This window comes from Gallinula chloropus (genome assembly GCF_964237585.1).
Source record: "Gallinula chloropus genome assembly, chromosome: 2".
In the NCBI taxonomy this organism is placed as follows: domain Eukaryota; kingdom Metazoa; phylum Chordata; class Aves; order Gruiformes; family Rallidae; genus Gallinula; species Gallinula chloropus.
The window spans coordinates 45547428-45567242 of record NC_140086.1 but is presented as its reverse complement, the minus strand read 5'-3'; the positions used below and the strand labels follow the sequence as shown (position 1 = coordinate 45567242).

Sequence of the window (19815 nt, the reverse complement as noted above, 5' to 3'; positions counted from 1 at the left end):
CGTGCCCCACTAGGCAGTAAAAAAGTCGCAGCATCACAGTTGGGGTAGATTTCTAGCAATGTCTCACAAAAATATTTGCCCAGTGAGCTGAAGAGATTGTTTTTGTGCCAGTTTGTGCACAAGCACAGCTTGGGAGTGGAATTTTATGTTTTGTGGTGCCGAAGGTTAAGCTTTGTCCTGATAAATCGTGGTCTGGAAAGCTGGAGATACCAGGTGCTTTCTTTGTCACCAAAGCAAGTGGCTGGAGACCTTTGAGAAACTTCCCTATTTTCCAGTCCCGGTAAAGCCCGGTTACAGTAATTTCCTGGAGGTGGATGAGATGTGCTTTGATATCCATCTGTGCTTTCCTACATCAGAAGACCTGTGCATCCTCTTCAGTTAGCACACGGTGCACCTCCCTGCAGAGGTGAGAGCACTGGGCGTGTGATATAATAACGCATAATGTTAACCACAAGCTTTTTATAGCAGAGCTCTTCTTAAATGTGAAAATTTCCATACAACTCTTTTTTTTTTTCATGCCACAGGGTGTCACATTTCAAAAGGCCCTACTATGGCAAGCCAGTGGTTTGGTTATGCGATTGCTTTGAAATTAGTATAGTGATGCAGCGATAAAAGTGTTGGCTCTGTGTGCAGTAACTCCTTGCTGGGGTGATTTCTTAGCTTTACAGGTAATTTTGTTGAAAAAGTACGCTATTATTTTGCAAAAAGAACTTATGCTACATATGTAGAAGGGTTTGGGTTTTTTTTTTCATTACTTGTGATGTTTTGCTAATTTCCTGAGAGTTTACCATTCACTTAAGGTTGAATGGCAAATGGTAGCAGCTTGGGTTATAACTATATATATATATATTTAAGAGCGATATATTCTTTGTCTGTTGTATTCATAGAATTGAGTCCTCAAGCAAAATACTTTTCCAGTAGGGAAACAAAAATAATGTCTGTCTGCCCACCGATAAAATGCATCAGATTCTAAAAGCAGACATTTTAGACACAGCTTGAGTAGCTTTTTATTGTTGTGTCTTCTGCAGAGCTGCTATACTGAGGTGCTGAAGCTACATTTCTTTGGAAACCTGACACAGCTGAGCATCGTATATTTGACATATGTGACTCTGGGCATTAGCTGGTTAATACTATTTCTTTATGGAGAAAGGAGTACAGTCAGCCTTGAGAACTAGTCTCACAATAATCTGTTGCTCTGAATGAATTCATTTTCGCTATGAAGCGACACCAGCTGATTGTTGCTTTCTGTCTTTGAGGCTGGGGCGGGGGAAGAAATTTTGCATTATAAAAGTGAGCTCACAAATGCAGTATTCGTACAGATCATTGGGGAGGGAGGCAGTAAAGCACGCTGATGGAGGCTCATATGTGAGTGGTGAGGTTACTCAACCATGGATGAAAATTCTGTGTTTGGGCAATCTCTAGGCATGGCAAAAGGTTGATCTGTTCCAAATGTCTTTTCAATTTGAGCTACATATTGAGCTACACATTGGGAAGAGAGTTATTGCCCTTGGGAGGTATGTGGGCAGAGATCTGTCTGGACTTGGGATTTTTATTTTTAATTATTGTTATTTTTGTTATCATCGTTATTTTTGTACCCAGGCATTTCTTGCACACATTGAAATTCTTTGCAGGCAAATCACTGCAAATGGCCCTCAACCCCAAGTGAGATGCAGCACGAGCAACTTCCACCATATTGGACAAAATAAGCAATTCCTGGGAAGTTAGGTGTGGGTCCTGTATGGCATTCCTATGGGGGCTGATGCCTCGTGCTTCTGGGTGGCTGCATAAGGTTCTGGCTTGCTCTTATCCAGCATGCACTACTGCTGTTGTGTTTGGTGGGCCTTAAATCTTCTTTATGTAGAAATTGTCTTTCTGCTACTTGAAGTCAGCCTGTTTCATAATTACAGTGCGTGTTGTAGGTCGGGGAAGTGTTGCGCATTCAGTCAGCGCAATGTACTCTTCAAAAAAATGCTCCAGGCGTCTTACACTTTGTAAGAGAAAAGGGGGAAAAAGCCCAGGAAAATACCCAGGGAGAGCAAACAAAAAAACATGTTCTGTAATTTAAAGTGATCCAGAGTCATCTCGAGTTCATGAACCAGCGTCGCCGTTTGATGTCAGCAGAACTGAGCGGAAGCGTGTGGTTTGCGAGCGAGCGGCTGCCATCGAGTCACAGCTTCTCGCTGGCTGAGCCTGTGGATGGGCTGCGCGGGGCAGGCGGCAGTGCAAACCCGCCGACTGCTCAGCAGCAGGGTGACGACCCTACCTCAAGTTGAAACTGCAGCTACTGCCTTTTAGCGTGTGGTGCTGTAAGGGCTCTGCAGCGCTCCGCATCTCCAGCGGGGATGGGTCGCGGGGAGCGAAGTAGGCGAGGGCATCTCCTGCTTCCACTCTGCCAGATAGCCATTTCATCATAGGAGGGAGGAAGAGAAAAGCAAGCAACATCCTTTGAGAGAGAAGCAAGCTGCTGTTGGAAAAGAAAAAAAAAAGAACATTATTGCCTCATGTTCCTTTAGCATGTGACCAGTTACGGCAATTGCTGATTGTCTGCATACCAGGGGAAAAAAATGCCCTGTAGTATAAAAAGTTCACAGTCTCTACTTCAAACGACCTTTCCTCTAAAGGCAGTTATTAAGGAAGTCGACTGCTAATCCAACATTTAAATATACTGTGCTGAGCACGAAGAAAATCAGGGAGGACAAGAGAGTTGTTTGGGGTTTTTTAAAAGCCTGTAGTGAACTTTGTTTTCTTTCCGTTCCCTCTGTGTGACTAGCTAAGTGAGTTGATGTCTCTTCTTCTTTGAAAACAAGCTTTTAAATATAATGGAGCAGACAGAAGAAATTCAGAGTGGTCAGGGGAGACACGAAATGCCCGTTCAACACTGTCTGCTGGAAGGATGCTACAGAGCACGGTCTGTATCCGACAGAACAGGGCTACTGCTGGCTGTAAACAGCCGTCAGCTGAAACAGACAGAAGGCCGAGGGTATCAGTTGTGGTCTCTCTGGCACAGAGGCAGCACATGCAGCTCAGGATCACCGGGGTTACTTGGGGAAGTGGTTTCCCCCTCCTCTCTCTTCCAGCTCTTCCAGCTCCATAAGTTTTCTTTGCCATGGTCTGCATCTTTCAAGCAGACAGAAAGAATGTGTGTGTGTGTTTCTAACACAGTTGCCTTCATGGCAGAGAACAGTATGAGCAATGTACTGTGGCAATACAGAGTTGTCTGCCATGATGCTGACTGAAATTCCCATCCTGACGAGCTCGTTTGAGCTGAGCAATACAAGGAAGGATTCCTGGAAGAGGGCAGAGTTTTCATTCCATTCATTCATATTATATTAATAATTCTGTTATTCATATTGAAGGAAAATATTTAAAACTTTATTATAGAGATAATATATATCTTTATTATGTAGACAATATAAAATTTTTTTTAATACTATATATACTGTATATATTGTATATACTGTCTACTAAAATATTCCCACTTCATCATCTACCTATACACCAAATAGTGAGCTTACTACAAATGTTTTCCTTACTTCTTTTATTTAAACTGGTTATTTTTCTTTGCATATTGCTGGTCCTTTTCATTTTCTATTGGGAGGAATCCGTCCATTGACAAATAGGGATGATTTAAGTAGACCGCAGTGATTATTCCTCTGACCTAGCTGAAGAATTAGTGCTAAGTCTTTGGACACCTATGCAGGTCTAAACCAAATGATTCCTTAATGAAAGTTCTTTTAATGAACTAATTGGGGGTAAGAAATGGAAGGTTTCCCCTGAAAGTGCATATATGTCCCTTTTTTGCATTATGAAAATGCCAAGTAGCCATTAATTTATGTGTTACCCATGTAAAGAGATACGAAAACTCATCTGAGAAAGGTCTTGGCGGTTATAAAAGTACTTGAGTTTTGGAATGCATAGGCATAACAAAACCATGGTACACGCAAATTGGCTATCAGTAAAACCTACCTGCCTTAAAATAAAAAAAGCTGATCACATGTCGGCACAGGAAAATAAAAATAAAACCATAAACCTCAGAGTTCCTGCAAATGATTTGCTACTAACGTCAGTATTTTTTTAGAGAATGAGATGATTTAGATCAAGCAAGCATTCTTCTGACATTAGTGACGTAACAGTCCCGTGTTCAGAGAGATTTCCTGTTTACTTTGGGTATGAACACAGACATCTCGAGAAAGTAGGTGCTAAAATTTTCATTCCACATCTGCATATAAGAACAGGCCTGGCTGTTCTAAGATCTGCAGCAAACTTTATATGCATCTTTGTTCCTTAGAAAAAAAGGGCTAATGACAGTTTAAAAACCTTTTCACAAATCTTTGATTTCAAATCATGTCTCCTGTGAGTGCTCACAGGTAGAAGCAAACCATCTTTTTTAAAAAAAGTAATTTGTGTGTATGATTCATGGGTTTAAGTTGCAAGGTTAGTTTTAAATATATACTTTTTTTTCCCTAAAATGTAGAGATTGGATCCCTGTTGCATTATTTTCCTAATTATAAAAAACAGGGATTATATTTAATAACTTGCTGCAACTCTTCCTATGCCTCAGAAAATGTAAGCGCATTAATTTCCATTTAGCTGTCCCCTCTGTAGAGAATGAAGAAGCCTGCTATAAAACAGACCATGGTCAAGATCTTGTATGGGCTGAGATCAGTAATAAGTATTTTTGAGTGTTTTGGTTTGCTTTTTAACTTTGTATGGTTGCATTTTGATGAGCAGTGTGAGAGAGGTGAAAACTTGCTTCATCTCCGTCATGATGACTGTTGAGCAGTCTGGGGACTGAAGTCCTGAGGTTACTTCTGAACTGAGGTCAGCTCAGCTTTGCTGCCAAGGCAGGAGACCTTGTTTTACTCCCAAGCGATACAAATCTAATGGTAGAAAAACACAGCCCGCAATAAAGTCACTAAGTGAATCTTGTTTCTGTTTTGATGGTCTCTAGAAAATGAGATTACTGATTGTTTTTGTTAGCTGACTTCATTAGATTTATATCCTGTGAGTATAAAAAGTGTATTTCTGAATGTTTGATTGTGGTACCAGCATCTGAAAACATCCCAACACGGAGATGTGCTTTGGCATTACCTTACTATGCGTTCAGAGATTCTGCAACCATTACTGTAATCTGTTAGGCGAGAAATTGCTGCGTGTGAAGCTGTTCGGGAATTCACGTTGTCACCACAACCAAAACCGGGCCTTGGAGAGCAATGTTAAGACAGCAGCAAACATGTAGACATAGTAATATATGGTGTATCATAGGAAAAGCATGAGATTTTGCTTAGAAAAAGAGAGGAGAAAGTGGAAGGAACAGCTTGCACCTGGCTGCAGTGGGAAGTCGCAGTAGTAGTTTGTAGCATGGGACGAGGGGCATGCCCCACTGCTGGGTGCAACAGCGCCAGCGCTCTGAATTAATGCAGATCAGGACTAATAATCTTTCATTCATGGCTTTTACCTCAGTAACTGTATGCAGGGGCTCCCAGTGCTCTTGGTGCTGCGCTGACAACACAGAGACACCAAGTAGTGTGTGTGCGAACCCACAAGGGATTCAAGGGGCTGGTCAGCCCAGCCGGCTTCCACGAGTGAGGTGGCCCTGGAGCTCCACTTGCCCATGGCTATGCCTCAGCTAACAGGGCTGATCCAAGCTGTAGGTATTTACGGGGTGCTTTACTTGCAGTTTGGATAACACACCTTTGAGCGTTAGTGGCAACTCTAGAAGAAAGCGGAAATAAATGGGACGTGGTTTAAAACAGTGCTTATCAGCAGCTTAACTGGTAGTGGATTTGATGCAACTTGGTTCTATTTTTTTCTCCAGGCAAAAACTGCTGCTCAAAAATGCAGATGTTCCCGTTATCATGAATACGTACTTTAGTCAGAAGGTGCTCCTTGGTGAACATTCGGAAACAAGAGAGAAGACACATGGTCTTGCCAAGGTGCTTATTAGGAAGAATATTCCCTCTTTGGCAGAGACATTCCGACTAGACGACCCTGATGATGAGTTACACCAGGAATCTTCAGATAACCAGGTGAGGTCCGTTTGGTTTGCAGTTTAGCACTTGTTAAGAAGTTGGTGAGCAGATGTTTGGAAATCGTAACGAAAACAAAAATTCTAAACTACTGACCTGTTGAGTTTCCTCTTTCATTTACCCAAGGCTGAATAATACGCAGTGTTTATTTTAATAATATTTTCTTAGTGGAGGCTTTTGGCCCGTCCAGATGCTGAACTGCTGTGAGGTTATTTTGCTGAAGTCTCACTACTGTGCTGAATAGTAATTGTAGCTTGTTTCTTCATTGATTTTTTTCCCATTCTTTATAGGTAAATAGCTAGGCTTTGTTTGAAATAAACCCCTTCTTCTGCTAACACACTCAAGATACTATTTTAAATAAATATTTCATTTTTTCCCTCCTATTTTTTACATCTTTGCCTAATTGATCCTACCCTTTCTTTAAAGCATCTACTGGTAACACCACCACCCCCTTTCCCACCCCGTCAATTTATTTTCTATTTTGACTTTGTTTATATTGAAGTGACTACTGACTCTGCCTGTCTCTGGCTGTGGTTGTACAAGATGAGGTATTTTAAGGGATCTGGTTTTCTGATTGCCTGTGCCAGCACTTTCTGAAAGTAAAGGCTTTATATTGGCCACCCAAAATAATTCTTAATATTTGAGAATTTTGGTCCAAGGAGTTTGATTGACAACACTGAATATCAACATTTTATATTTGCTTTATATACTTAATTCCCCTTTTTGGCCCAGGAATGAAAAAGTTAAAGAAATCAAACCCTATTCTCCTTGCTTCAACTCTACCTTGTAAAAAGCTTCTGCTGTGGTATCTGAAAACCAGAACAATTTACTTGTTCCCCTCATGGTTCCTAACAAACAAAACCACTTCATTTAAAACTCGGTAGACAAGTTTTATTGCAACCGCCTTGTAGAAAAGGGGTAGTGTTGTACCACAATCTTTTTTTTTTAAATACTGCAAATTCTTCCTCTCTACTGGTGGCTAATACTTGTGGCACAGTCTGTTAATGCTCTGAAAACCTTTCTTGGCACCCAGCATTTTTAAAAAAAGGGTGTCATTATGAAAATAGAAATTTGGCTCCTGCTGGGAAGGAGCCTATATATAAAGAGATCATGTTAGTCTATACTTGCATACAATTTTTGCTAAAATAGGTTTGTTTAAAATTAAAATTAATGAAATTACATATGTATATTAAGGCAAAATATAGCATTATTTTATTTTTAAAGTTAATTTTGAAAAATTGGAAGTTTTTTATTCATAAAATATGTTGTGGGAATAGTGAAAGAATAAATTAAGGTTTGTACTTTTAAAATTTTAGGCTTTTCATTGACCATCTAATTCTTCTACATTGAAACACTTTACATGGAAATGTGTAAGTCTGAGGACTAACTTACTGTTATATAAAACTAGACACTTGTGAAATTTCAATTTATTCTGAAAGTCCAGAAGCACTCAAGGTGGATTTTGCACCTTTTTAGAAGAGGAAGGAAAAGAGGAAGAAAAGAACATCAAGGAAGTAAAAATGAAACTCATTTAAAGAGGAAGAATCATAAATGCTAACAGAAATTCTGTTTTCCTGCTGGTGTCACCATCATCTCTCATGGATTGAGTTAGCTCAGTCCACAGCACCAGTTTAATACAGGAGAGCACTGTGTGCTCAGTTCTCTTGGGTGTTAATTAAAAATCACAGAATCACAGAATTGTAAGGGTTGGAAGGGACCTCAAGAGATCATTGAGTCCAACCCCCAAAAATCCTCAATAAATACTGGCTGTTAGCCTGTAAGTTAGTTTAGGGACAGTAAGTATTTTGATACTAATTTTACACTTCTTGTTGTGATTTTTTTATGCTGAAGTTTTGCTCTTTAGCACTACGTTGTCTCAAGGTCCTGTGGAATGCTTCTGTTAACGGGTTTTCCTTCACTAGGTTGCTTGTGCTCCACAAATCCACAACAACTGCGATTTGAAGCAGCATCCCTTAGCACAGAGCGCTGTGAATGACTCTCTGCTTGAAATGGTGGAAAGCCAGGGAGCAGTGGGATGGAGAGAAGCACAGGTACAAGTTGTGATCCAAAGGGTGTACTGTTTGCCTGCACGAGAAGGTTACAGAAGCCACCTTCAAGGAAACAAGCCTCTTTGTGCAACACCCAGCACAAATTCAGATCCACCAAATGTTAGGTGAGTAATAAGATGCATGGGAATTTTCCTGTTGAGTCTGAGATATAGGAAAAACCAAAGAGGAGGGATTTTGGAAATGTCATTCCTGGTTGTTAGCTCACAGGGAATAAGCACGATCAGCAAGGTGCAGGGCTCTTCCTGGAAGTGAGGCAGATTTAATAGGTATAGTGTGGCTTAGAAGTAGTCCTGCCCATAGCAGGAAGGGATCTGCCTATAGTTCATGAGTTCAACAGGTGACAGGAAGATTGAAAATTAACTAATGGAAAGTTGATTTAAAAACAGTGATGATCATTGGCATCTTACACTGTTCCTTGAGTTTCACAGAGTAACTTTTGCTTCCCATTTACCTATTTCAGTCCACAGTAGTATTTCAGTCTCTGCTAGTAAGGTATCCTCATAGACTGGTCTTTTGAAACACAAGAGAATTACATAGAAAGATGGAGGCTTTTCATGAAAGGCTTTTCTAAAAATGGGGATTTTGCCCAGGTGCCATTAGAGAAATATAGGTGTGCACGTGCAGACTTCCATTGTGAAGTCTCTGGGAAAAGCTTCTGTTGACTTCTGGGAGTCTGGAGGTCACAGAAGTTCAGGTCCTCTGTAGCAAAAAGAGATGCTGTATCAAAACTTTAACGCCAATACAGAAATCATACATAGCACAAGGATGCATAAAAAAAGCAGACAGCTTTAGTGGTTTTAGCTGCTTCTGGTTTAGTCTTTGCATCCTAACACTGGACTGTTGTTGGTGTAGGAAATCAAGAACAGGAACTTGTTTTCTAAAGTACAGAAGATAGGCCAGGCAGAGTTTTCCTTCTGCCCAGTACTGAACTGTCGAATCCTTTTCTTCTTTTATGATCCTCGAGGTTTGAGATCAAAGACTGATTTCAAAGTCTTTCTCAGCAACTCTGGGTCTGAGATCACTGAGTCTATTACTAAATTTCCTTCCTTTGGTTTTGCACTAGCTTTTGCTTCATGTCATGTTGGCTTAAATTTTTAAAAGGTATGATACGTTTGATTATTAAAGTGAGTTACAGTGTCAGAGCTTATATAAAACTTCTAAGTTCAGCCTTTCAGGACATTAAGAGATCTTTCTGCAGAGTTTAGGACCTGAATGGATATGTGCAATTAGTTTAAAAGGTCCCATTGAGACCTCTCCAGCTGTAATTTGCAGTAGGCTTTGAAGGGGTTCTTCAAAGGTTTGAAGAATTCAAGTTCCTCTAAGCTGCTGTGTTGGTGGATAGTAGCAAGTTCACAGGTCCCTTTTCCTGAGATTTTGAATGGAATTCTCACAATTCTTGCTACCTTGTAAGCCACTGGATAATTTGCAGCACTCGTTGATCAATAACATTCCTCCAGGAGGAATTTGGGAAGATTGTTCTTTCTAAAAATGCAAGCTTGGTCAGCACCCATAGAAAAGTAATTGTCAACAGCCTTGTCCCCAATATTTTTTTTAAGAGATAATTTCCATATAGTTACATTTGCCTTAACTTGCATTACTTGTAAAAAAGTAATCAGTACATCTTTCTGTGTGAGCTCATTGCTTTATATTTAATGAATTCCTGCTGTAATACACATTTTTGGAAAAAGTGAGAGGAAAAAGTACTTGACCAGTGCCACATCAGTATGTGATTTTGAGAACTGTATTCCTCCATAAAGCTTTTCTTCCCGAGGACTACCTTTGATCAAGAGTCGGGGCAGCTAACAGTCCATTATTCAAGCTGACTTTTAACAAGATCAGTTCTAGTAGAGTTCAAATGATAATACCACCTCCATATCTCCTTTCCAACTCTTAACCAAAAGTATACTTAACTTGCAGTCACACAGTTTGAGGTTGCTAACCTGCCTGAGCCCACACCCTTCACAGGAATGGGGTGAAAGAAACCAGAAATCTCAGCTTGCACTTCATATGTCAGGCTTGAAATATAAATAAAATAAAAAATAGGAGTCCGCTGCTGACGTGGACATGCTGTAGCTGGGTATTCTCACATGCAGCTGTTAAACTGATGCCTTGGAAATTCCTCAAGTTTTAGAGATGTCCCAGCTCAGAAGAGAGCTTGGTTGTTGTCCTTTGACACAATCAGACTATCTTTTGGATCCTGGAGAGAAAAATCAACGCACTTTCTCTTTTGCAAATAAGAAAACAAACACTTCTTTTGAGAGTGAGGAGTAGAAAACACCTCATACTGCTTTATCAGCTGCTATTTCCATGGTTGACAAGCATATGCATGAGACCTCTCTATCAAAAATGTCTGTGTCTGTCACCTGATAGTGAGGAAAAGGGTCCAATGCCCTCTGGCAGCCCTTTGAACCAACTGATGGCTCGTTCTTTTGTAATTAAAAAACCTCAACCTTTTATTTCTTTGTCAACTTCTTTTAGTAAAGTAAAACTCCCATGAAAGCAATGTCTGTATTTTATGATGCAAGGTGAGTTACATAGTTTTGTAAACAAAAGTTTCTAATTAGATATCAAGGTAGATGAATAGTTAATTGATTTGTATTTCAGACAGGCTGTTTTATCCTATCTCTTCTTTGGTAGCACTCCACAGTAACCTATATGTTGTTGCTACAGGGAAGCATAAACCCACAGTAAGCTGAAATTGAACATGGAGCAGGGAAAGTGATGCCTTTGGTTCAAGGCATCCAATCTCTAGAGGGGACTGGGAAACTGTGGGAGAAGCCTCAACTTTCATTGTAAGGAAATGGATTAATTTAATTGGTTAAAACTGACACTAGTAACGCATAATATCTGTAAGACATCTAGCTTTTATTTTTCATAAGTACACATATATAGAATAATAGGCCTTTTACTGATAGACATATGGATATAACTGATGCATTCAAGTCCATTTAGCTGAGGTATCTAAAGCATTTTTTGAGGACGCTGAGAGATTGTTACAGAGACCGAGACGTTTCTCCAGCTTCTGTTTTACACGAATTGGTCCCACGTTCCCTGCATTATTGTCAAATCGTTTGCCTTTCCCCCATAATTAACTGCTCTCGGAAATGGGCTTTTCATGCTGAAGGACTTTCATGGAGAAGAAAAAAAAAAAAAGAGGAAAATATGACTCGCTGTGACTGTCTGCCCATTTCCAGCATTCCTGACATACTTTTTGCTGCCTTTTCCCCTCTGATGAGAGCAATGCTTGCTTTTGCTAATGACACAACACATGTTTGTCTAAACCAAATTATTTTGACTCTTTTTGAAAAAGACCTGGCTTACATGTAGGAGGATCCCAAAGAGACTCCTGTCAACCTGAGGAGCTCACTGGCGCTGAGGTGTCTGACTCACTGTGTCGGCCTTGTACTTTGTGTTCTTGGGATAAAGCAGTGTATAATTTGGATTTTGCTCTTGCCAGTATCTGTTTGTTTTGAGCAGGCCACGTGAGTTCAGTAAAAAATAGAGCTGGTCAGTTGTATGCCTTAAAGGAGAGGGCTGGTTGCGTGGAGTTGGTGAAACTAAAATAGATGCATTTTTAGGACTCTTCATCAGTTAAACTGGTCAGAGTGCTCCAAAGGTTTGGGTGAGGAGGCTGGACAGAAAAGGGTGGTGTCTGTTAAGAAGTAGAAGCTAACTACTGCTAATATAAAATGATCCTCTACCTGTGGCCATGGACCTGTACTTTAAAGTCTTTGTGGATGACCTGAGAAATTTTCCATTCACTTTGGAAATGTGAATGGTATGTTTTGACCCGCCTCCTACCTGAACATTAGCACTCCAGCCTGCTATAGCTTTCTGTTCCAAGAACAAGAGAAAGACGGTACATTTACGTAAAAAACCCCCAGTGGGATCTGCCTCTATGCACTAGTCATCAATAGTTCTTTCGGTTTTGCTCTTTGTTGTCCATTTGCCAGATCTTGGAGCAGTGGAAAGGCCTGCTACCATGCAAGCAGGACCCTTGGGGAGCAAAATATTTAGAAGAGCTGAGGATTTTTTTGAGCGTCTGGAAGAAATAGAAGCATGGGTAAAGTCACATTTCTCTTTCTGAGCAGGCCCCCAGAAACATAATAGTCTGTTGCTGGGATTCATTATGCTCTAGCAAGTTGTTGCAAGCTTCTGAGTAGTCTGTTCCTACGTAAGTCTGTGTAAAACACTTTTATTGGCAACTGGCAATCCTATAAAACTAATCCATTTCAAAGTTGGATTTCCTTTTCTCCTCTTTTTTCCTTCATCTCATGATCTTTGCTGTTTATCTTAACATAAATCTAGTCAATGGGTTAACCCATCTGGCAGCACACGCAACTAAAAGTTGAGGGTCAGGTGCAGCAACTAGCATTCTGAGTAGGTGGACTAATATACTGAAAAGTTCCCCTTCTGGTACTGAAAACATAGCTGAAATTTTATACAGCATATTGAAATAAACAACAACAAAAAAAAAACCTTGGAGGTCTTCTTATTTGAAAAGAGCCCAGATTGGAAAGGACTGTCGTGAAAGATCCATGTTCACAGATGCTAACATCTGTCAGAATGTTTTTTGTGGCTGACTTAAATCTGTTTACAGCATTCCATTTGTTTTTTTTCTGTTGGGTTTTTTTTTCAACAAAACATTTTAAATGGAATGGTCATAAATGCAAGTTTTTAAAAATTACATTATGTTTCTGGGATGTGATTTTTCAAGTGAGAAATAAACAGGAAATAGGTAACTGAAGTGCAGTAGAGAGTACTCCATAAGCTAGAATTTTTCTTCAAGTTCCCCTTTTCGGATCCTTCTCAGAAGTGAAGATACGTGCTTTTAATATTCTTGCAAAGTAGTCTAATTGCTTCTTGACAGACTTGTAATAGTTCTCCTAACAGCTGTGGCTTAAGGTCTAGTAACCTGCTTCTGCTTTGAAGTCTCTATTTTATTTATTTATTTATTTTTATTCAGAGCCAAGACTCCCTGATACTTGGATTATTCCCTTTCGCCTCCACCCTGCTCTATTTGTAATTCTCAAACCAGAGCCACCAAAACAGAGGGTAAGAGCAAAAGACTGTTGGAAAAACAGCTTTGGTATCACATTTTCCAGCTAAGACCTGAAATTTTGTTATATATTTAACACTGTAGCTTCCTCGTGCTGCTGCCCAGATAGCCCTGAAAGTCTGTTTTCTCTGCTGCTGGTACTGCAGGCGGGTAGATGGAACTTGGGCTTCTTCCAGTGCCACTTGCAGCACAACAATTTGTTAATTTGACATTGCCGTTTATTTTTCAGTGCTAAATATTTACATAATCTTATTCTGTCCAAGGGCAAGGTGAAAGCACTGTTATCTGATATGCTCTGTACAGAGGAAAAAAAAAGGACCCCTCAACATACATCACCCTTTTTCGGCCCTGCACCGGGGATAGGCAGTTAAAGATTTTGCCATTGTCCTAAAGTACATCAGGGCAATGCCAACATTTGCTGATATAGGAAAGGTTCTCAGGAAGACAGTAGCCATCACAGACTGTGCAGGTCCCGGTATGCATCTAGGGAAAAGGGGACAGTGGTTTCTAACTTTTATTTCCTCCATACTCAGCTACTTAAGACTGATCAGTAAAGTGCCTATATGTTCACAGAAGGTAGTCACACCTTCCCCCAAGCCTTTTGATGGTCACAGAGGAGGAGTAGCTCTACTTACCGATGTATTCCCTATGATAGAGAAATTGCAGAGATATGTAAATAACATAGAGAGACAGATAAATGGTGGGGAAGCATCATTATGTAGAGTTGTGTGTTCACCACCTTGTAATCATACTGTTTCACACCTTCCAAACCTGATGAATGGGTACAGGGCTTTAGAAAGCTGGGGAAGCTTCATTGCACCTGAACACCTCACTTCCAATTGCGCTTTGTTTTATGGCTGTATCCACCCAACTGATTGTCTTCAAGGGAATATGTAAATAGGGGGAATGGGAAGAGCAAGGTGGTCCCCTGTATGTTCTCCTGTAGTGGAGACGAGTCAAGGGAGTAGAAAGCAAACAATTTGAAAAGGTAATTTTCCAGTCCTAGAGCCACAATCAAGGTATGTGCTGTTGTGAGTTGTCTGGTTTAAGCCAGGAATAGTAATTTTCCAGCACCTGTTATTTGTCAAGAATTATTCTAAGATTGCTTGCATAAAAGGTATGGAATCTATCCCTTGGTTTTGACCTTTCTTCCCCTTGAATTTTTCTATCTCTGAAAGTTATGTAGTTGACAAAACTGAGAGCAGTAATTGTCCATGTGTTTTACACCTCCACTACAAGACTTCAGTCCTGACCCAGAGGAAGCGCTAAAGTCATGCTAGAGCCTTCTGAAACTTTTGTAAAAGCCAGATTCTGTCTCTGGGATTTGTTTTCCTGCTACCATGGTACAGGAGCCAAGGACCATGAGCAGTGATAAATGTTATAGATGCCTAGATGGACACACACTGAGCTTATGCTTGGGAGAGAAATTTAACTACCTAAATATCGCACAGAATTTCTGTGCAACTTGGGGGGAGGGGGGTAACACTCTTTGTATGCATAGCCTTAAGTATCTGGGCACAGGTCAGCAGATGTGCAAAGCAGCATCAGGATAGATTTAATACAGTAGCAGATTTCTGAAAAGGGGGATTCTTGGAAATAACTTTTTGTCATAAGCTTTGTAAGAGCTTCTGTTTGGATATAACAAATCAGTACTCCTCGGAAAGGTGTCACAACCGTATTCTGACTCTTTTGGGAAGAAGGAGGTCTTTTGTCCTGAAGAGTACCCAGTTAGGAATACACTGACCTACGTGGTTTTAAAATTACGGGCACTCTAGTAATTAAGACAAGACCGACTTTGAAAGGGACAATACTGCTGGGAGATAGGCCTGCACATCTGTATCTTATGCTCGTACACAATTTCTTTCATAGAATACAAAAGATTAACATACAGCAAGCACTATGAATAAAATAAAGCTCCCCAGAGGAGACAATCTTAAGTAGGTCCTTCAGTTAGCATTGTGGTTTGCAACTGTTCTGTAGCTTAAAATACCCTTGACAGAGCTGTCTCATGCTCAGGTGCCAGGCCCGACCGGCTGCAGCGCCCGCTGGTTTTGTCCCATTTCTCGCAGCGATAGGCAGGCAGCAGCATGGGGCTGGGTAGGGATCTGCTACAGGCTGCACTGAAATCCCCAAATGCATTTCGGTTAACGCCTCAAACCCCCCCTCTTTGTCTAAACAGGGTTTCATGGGGTTTGGAGAAGAACGTACTCCTCAAGCGACAAAAGTGAGGACTCAAGTGGAATGGTACTTGAAAGTTCTAGTTATTTTTGTAGTTTTAGCCCTACTGTAAGAAAGGAGGAAATGATTCACCTGACACTGCCTGATATGTGGTCAAAATGATTTTGTAACTCACTGAAATTAGATACTTGATTTGAGGCCTATGTTTGGCCACCGCGTGAGCACCTCTGGACAACCCACCTTACAGATGCTTAAGGTGAGGACTAAACACAAAATACATTTCAGAGAGGTGTCACATTTAAATGGACCACGAATGATGTCTGAAGTTGCAGAGTGTAATCTTTAGCCATGTTTGCGCTGTGGGCTGCATTTCATTCAGTATCACACAATAATGGGATTTTATATCCGTCTTTTAAAAATTATTTCTCTGTATCAGCCCTTTCCCAACTCTGGCACTGTTACTTTTGGTGGTATGCCAGCCTTTGAGAAGGATCTCACAGAAGCAGCTCCAGATCCCTGCCCTTCTGGAGGTGTTAATCTGAGTCATCGGGCAGTTACCAACAGCCAACTGTAAATGTCTCTTGCAGTTGCTAACTCCAGCTCTGAGCCGCTTACTGATCTGTGCAACTAGAGGTGGAAGGGATACATCTGAGAGCTGACTTCATGCAACCGCCTGAGAGTAGGGTGAGGGTACTGATGGCTCCCAGTAGCCTTTCTTGTGTCTGCAGCAGCTGAGGGAAGGAGGCGAAGGTGGAAGTGAAAGCTGCAAGCAGGCTCTCCTTGGCTTTGTGCTGGGTCCTCTGCCCAGGAGGTTGTTATCTGCCGCTTTTCACATACACACACACAGATGGCAGGGAGGAGTGAAGATCCAGCACAAGACACGGTGAAGTCTCTACAGTGTTTCCACTTTCCCTGCGATTGAGCTGCAACTTGACACATGCTGTCACTGCATGATCTTGTCTTCTGTAAGGCAGCATCATCCTTCCCTAAGAGTGTGGCTTTAAGGAAATTATTACAAAAACCAGAAAACCAATCTGTATTTCTCAGTTATTTTGTAACTGTTCTAGACCAAGACATGACATCCATATACTTCTGAGTGCCTGCTGGCAGGTGGGACGTGACCCCTTCCACAGTTGCGTAGTTGTGGTCCTAATTCAGCACGTGCTGTGGGAGCCCCACCAAGGAGATGTTCACTTCTGTTTCTGAGTGAACGAACAAGGGAACTGCAAAGAATGCACCATTAACAAGGAGGGATAAGAGATTGCGCTGGAGTCCCAGCTTCACGGGGGTGGGAAGTGAGGTAGGAAGTGGGAAGCAAGGGACCATGTGGTATGTCATGGGAGAAGGAAGTAATCTGTGGAGCTGAGGTCCTCATATGAGGAATATGAGAGTGGTCATAAGGTATTAAAGTACCGTTTTGTGCAAGTTACCTTTCTGTCTGCCCATTAATTTCTCTTGAACCTATGTAGTTCTGCTATGGATCTTGTCTCTGAGACAGCAACTTTCTCTGCTGTTTAACTCAAATATGATCTAGTCATGACAGCTACAGATGTTCTTGCCTTTGTCCCCTAACAATGGGATTATGCATTTTCCCCTGCCTCTGAGCAAATGCCAGCATTTGTGAATTCTTTTTTGACATGAGGAAAACTTTTCAAGGAAATAATTTGATTGGAACAGCAATTTATGTCACATCTTCAATACAGAGCTATAAATTAATTGACCACGGTAACATAATGTAAATGGGAAATGGAAGAGCTTGTTAGAACATTCAGTGCCCAGTCTCAGTGCAAAAGTGGTTTTAATTTCTTTCCTTCTGTTTGATTTTAAGTGCTTATTTCCTTTGCAAGGGAGCTGAAAACTGCCAAAACTTTCTTGCTCCAACCTGGGCTGTTCAGAAGTATCTGTGGTAGGAGCTCATCTCTACCTTGGTGTTTCCATGTAGCTGAGTCATCATCTGTAGTTGAAGTGCCAGGGTATGGGGGAGAGTTGCAGCAGTAAGATCCTGACAAAACAGGCATTTGAAGTGGATGCCTGGAAAATCAGTGGTTCTCCAGCTGTTTTCCCTTCCACAGTGTAAGTGGGAAGGGACTCTGCTAGCGAAGTTGTGGATATGGAATAAATGAGTTGTAAATCATGTTATAGGCACTAAGTAGAAGAGGGAGAACTCAAAGCAAAAACGGGGTGCCACCACCACCTCTAATTTGGAGATTGTCACTTCAAAAAATCAACAAACTGCAAGCAGGTAATTTATTTTGAAATGCTGCAAGGGGCTGTGCTGTGTATGTGAGTTTTAAAAAACTCCCGCGTAGCCAAATGGATTATATTCCAACTTTCATTTGATTCCTGTTAAATACAAAGAAGCTGGGTTTGGAGATGACTGAGATGGCTGCAGTTGCTGTTTGGGTAGTGCAAATAAGAGGAAATTAAAGATTAATGCATTGGACAAAATCATCAGAATGAAGAATCACGATACTTGGAAATAAGAATTTTATTTTTTTTTAAATGTACTTTGAGTGTTTAAACATGCTGGGAGATGAACCCAAAATTTTGCCTTTTAGGAGGCTGACAAAAAGCATTTCCTCTTTAAAAATGAAAATTTTAAGGATTTCCTCTTAAAAAATGAAAAAGAAAAAAACTGGGTAGGATTCTTACTGGCAAGACTTCCAAAGCTGAGGTGTTAAGATACACGTCCAGTATTTTGAAACGGAAAATAAGTTTGAAAACAAAGAGTAAGTACTGTTCTATGCGTTACATGCTTCCAAAAGAAGACTCCCCTTTTTTTCTGTAAGGTGGGCTAATGTACAGACCAAGCTGGCTTGTGACAATTGTCAGGAACCAGCAAATAGAGGACTGGAAGGTTTGTCTTTGTCTAAGGTCATCTGCTGAGGAAATGCACAGAAACAGCGACAATGTGCCCATTTTCAGGTCAAGACTAACCACTTTAAAACAGCAGGTAGGCAATCCAGTAGTCAAAGAATACCAAGGAATGTGTGCATGGTGGGATAAAATATCCCAAGTGTCGGGGCACTTCGGGATCACGTTTCTGCCTCCATTTGTAACCTTGGAGTTGAATGCATCCTCTTTTCCATTAAATAGATTTATTTTTATTTTTATTTTTCCCTGTATATGTACTGGATAAATCCCAGTCTCTTTTTTCCCTGCGATTTTGTTTTATATCCATTTATATCCATTTATCCATGAAAGGATAAATCCCGTAGTAAGCCTCGAGAGCACGCAGGACTCTGAAAGCTGAAGTGTCTTTCCTCTGCTCCGTGTGTGTCACCGCAATGCATTATTTATTATAACCAAATTCAGACCAGCAGCACGGCAAAGCAAAGCAATATTACAGCAGGACAGAGCAGTACATCCTAAGAATCAGGCTGTGTCCCGCTGCAGCGCGGACTGACATTTTTATGCCCATAGGTCAGTCCCTTGGTTACTGGATATTTCCTTCCTTTATCCCGAGCCATCGCTGAAAGCTCAGGGCTCCGGGTTGTGGGAGGATTCGCTGGGCGAGCCGGGCGGCCCACGTGGTTTGTCTCTCCCCCCTTCCACTGCATCCCTCCCCCCCCCCCCCCCCCCCCAATGCTCAGTGTGTCTCCGCACACGCTGTTCGGTAAACAAACTTTGGAGGAACCAGAGCGAGCTGGTTCAGAGCAGCCAGTTCATTCACACAGACCACTTGGAAAGTGATGCCTTTGCGCAGCCTTGACGTAGGGGCTGGGGGAAGTGGAGAAGTTAGTATTTATGTTTTCATTAATGCTTTTTATAGCCGCTTGCCAGCTGTAGCTAGTTAACATTAGCCTAGGACATCTATTAGCGTGCAGACCTCTTACGCAGGATAAAGGGCTTCTGATGGAAACAGAGTTGTTACTCATGGTACTCATGGCTGCCTGTTTACATGACGGCTGTTTGTGCTGACATAGGATATATATTAGAACAGCATGCACCTTTTTAACCAACAAATTTGCCAGGATCCAAGGGAATTTTGTGTTAAAAACTTTTAGTGTAGCAAATCCTAAGATCTGCATCTTTAAATGGCTTTTTTGCTTGTTTGAAAGCTATTCTTTTTAAGTAGTGCTTCACAGCTACGCAGATTCAAAAAAAGGATTTTCTCTTTGTCTTTTAGGATGGGTCGGGAATAAGCAGTATTCCTGCAAGTCTTGAACACACCAGTTTGGACTGCTACATTTTTTGCTGTGAATGATGTAACTGGCTGGCAGTAGCACAGGGTGAATTGGACCTAAGGGTTTGGCCCAGAGGAATTGATGGCTCAGCTATCCTTCTCTGGTTTCTCCCAGTTCTTGCTTTTTCTTTCTTTTTTTTTTTTTTTCCTTTCCCTCTTCTGGAAGATGGTTAGTCAGAAGGGTATTTAAAAATAAATAACAAAAGCAACTGCAAAACAGAGAATGAGGAAAGCAGAAGTGCTGTTTTTAGAGCTCCAGTATGACAAGCACAATGGGCTCTGGTATTTGTGTCA

General features: G+C 41.1%; 1 protein-coding gene across 1 annotated transcript in view; it reads left to right on the top strand.

The window, feature by feature from the left end:
* The window catches only part of SPIDR (scaffold protein involved in DNA repair), a gene marked incomplete at its 5' end in the record, with an annotated part of 210869 nt that overhangs the window by 131964 nt on the left and 59090 nt on the right, over window positions 1–19815 (top strand). Inside the window, 2 exons of the mRNA XM_084279909.1 lie at window positions 5819–6029; window positions 7952–8202. Of these exons, the coding sequence (XP_084136035.1) occupies window positions 5819–6029; window positions 7952–8202 (462 nt within the window). The remainder of the gene's footprint in view (window positions 1–5818; window positions 6030–7951; window positions 8203–19815) is intronic.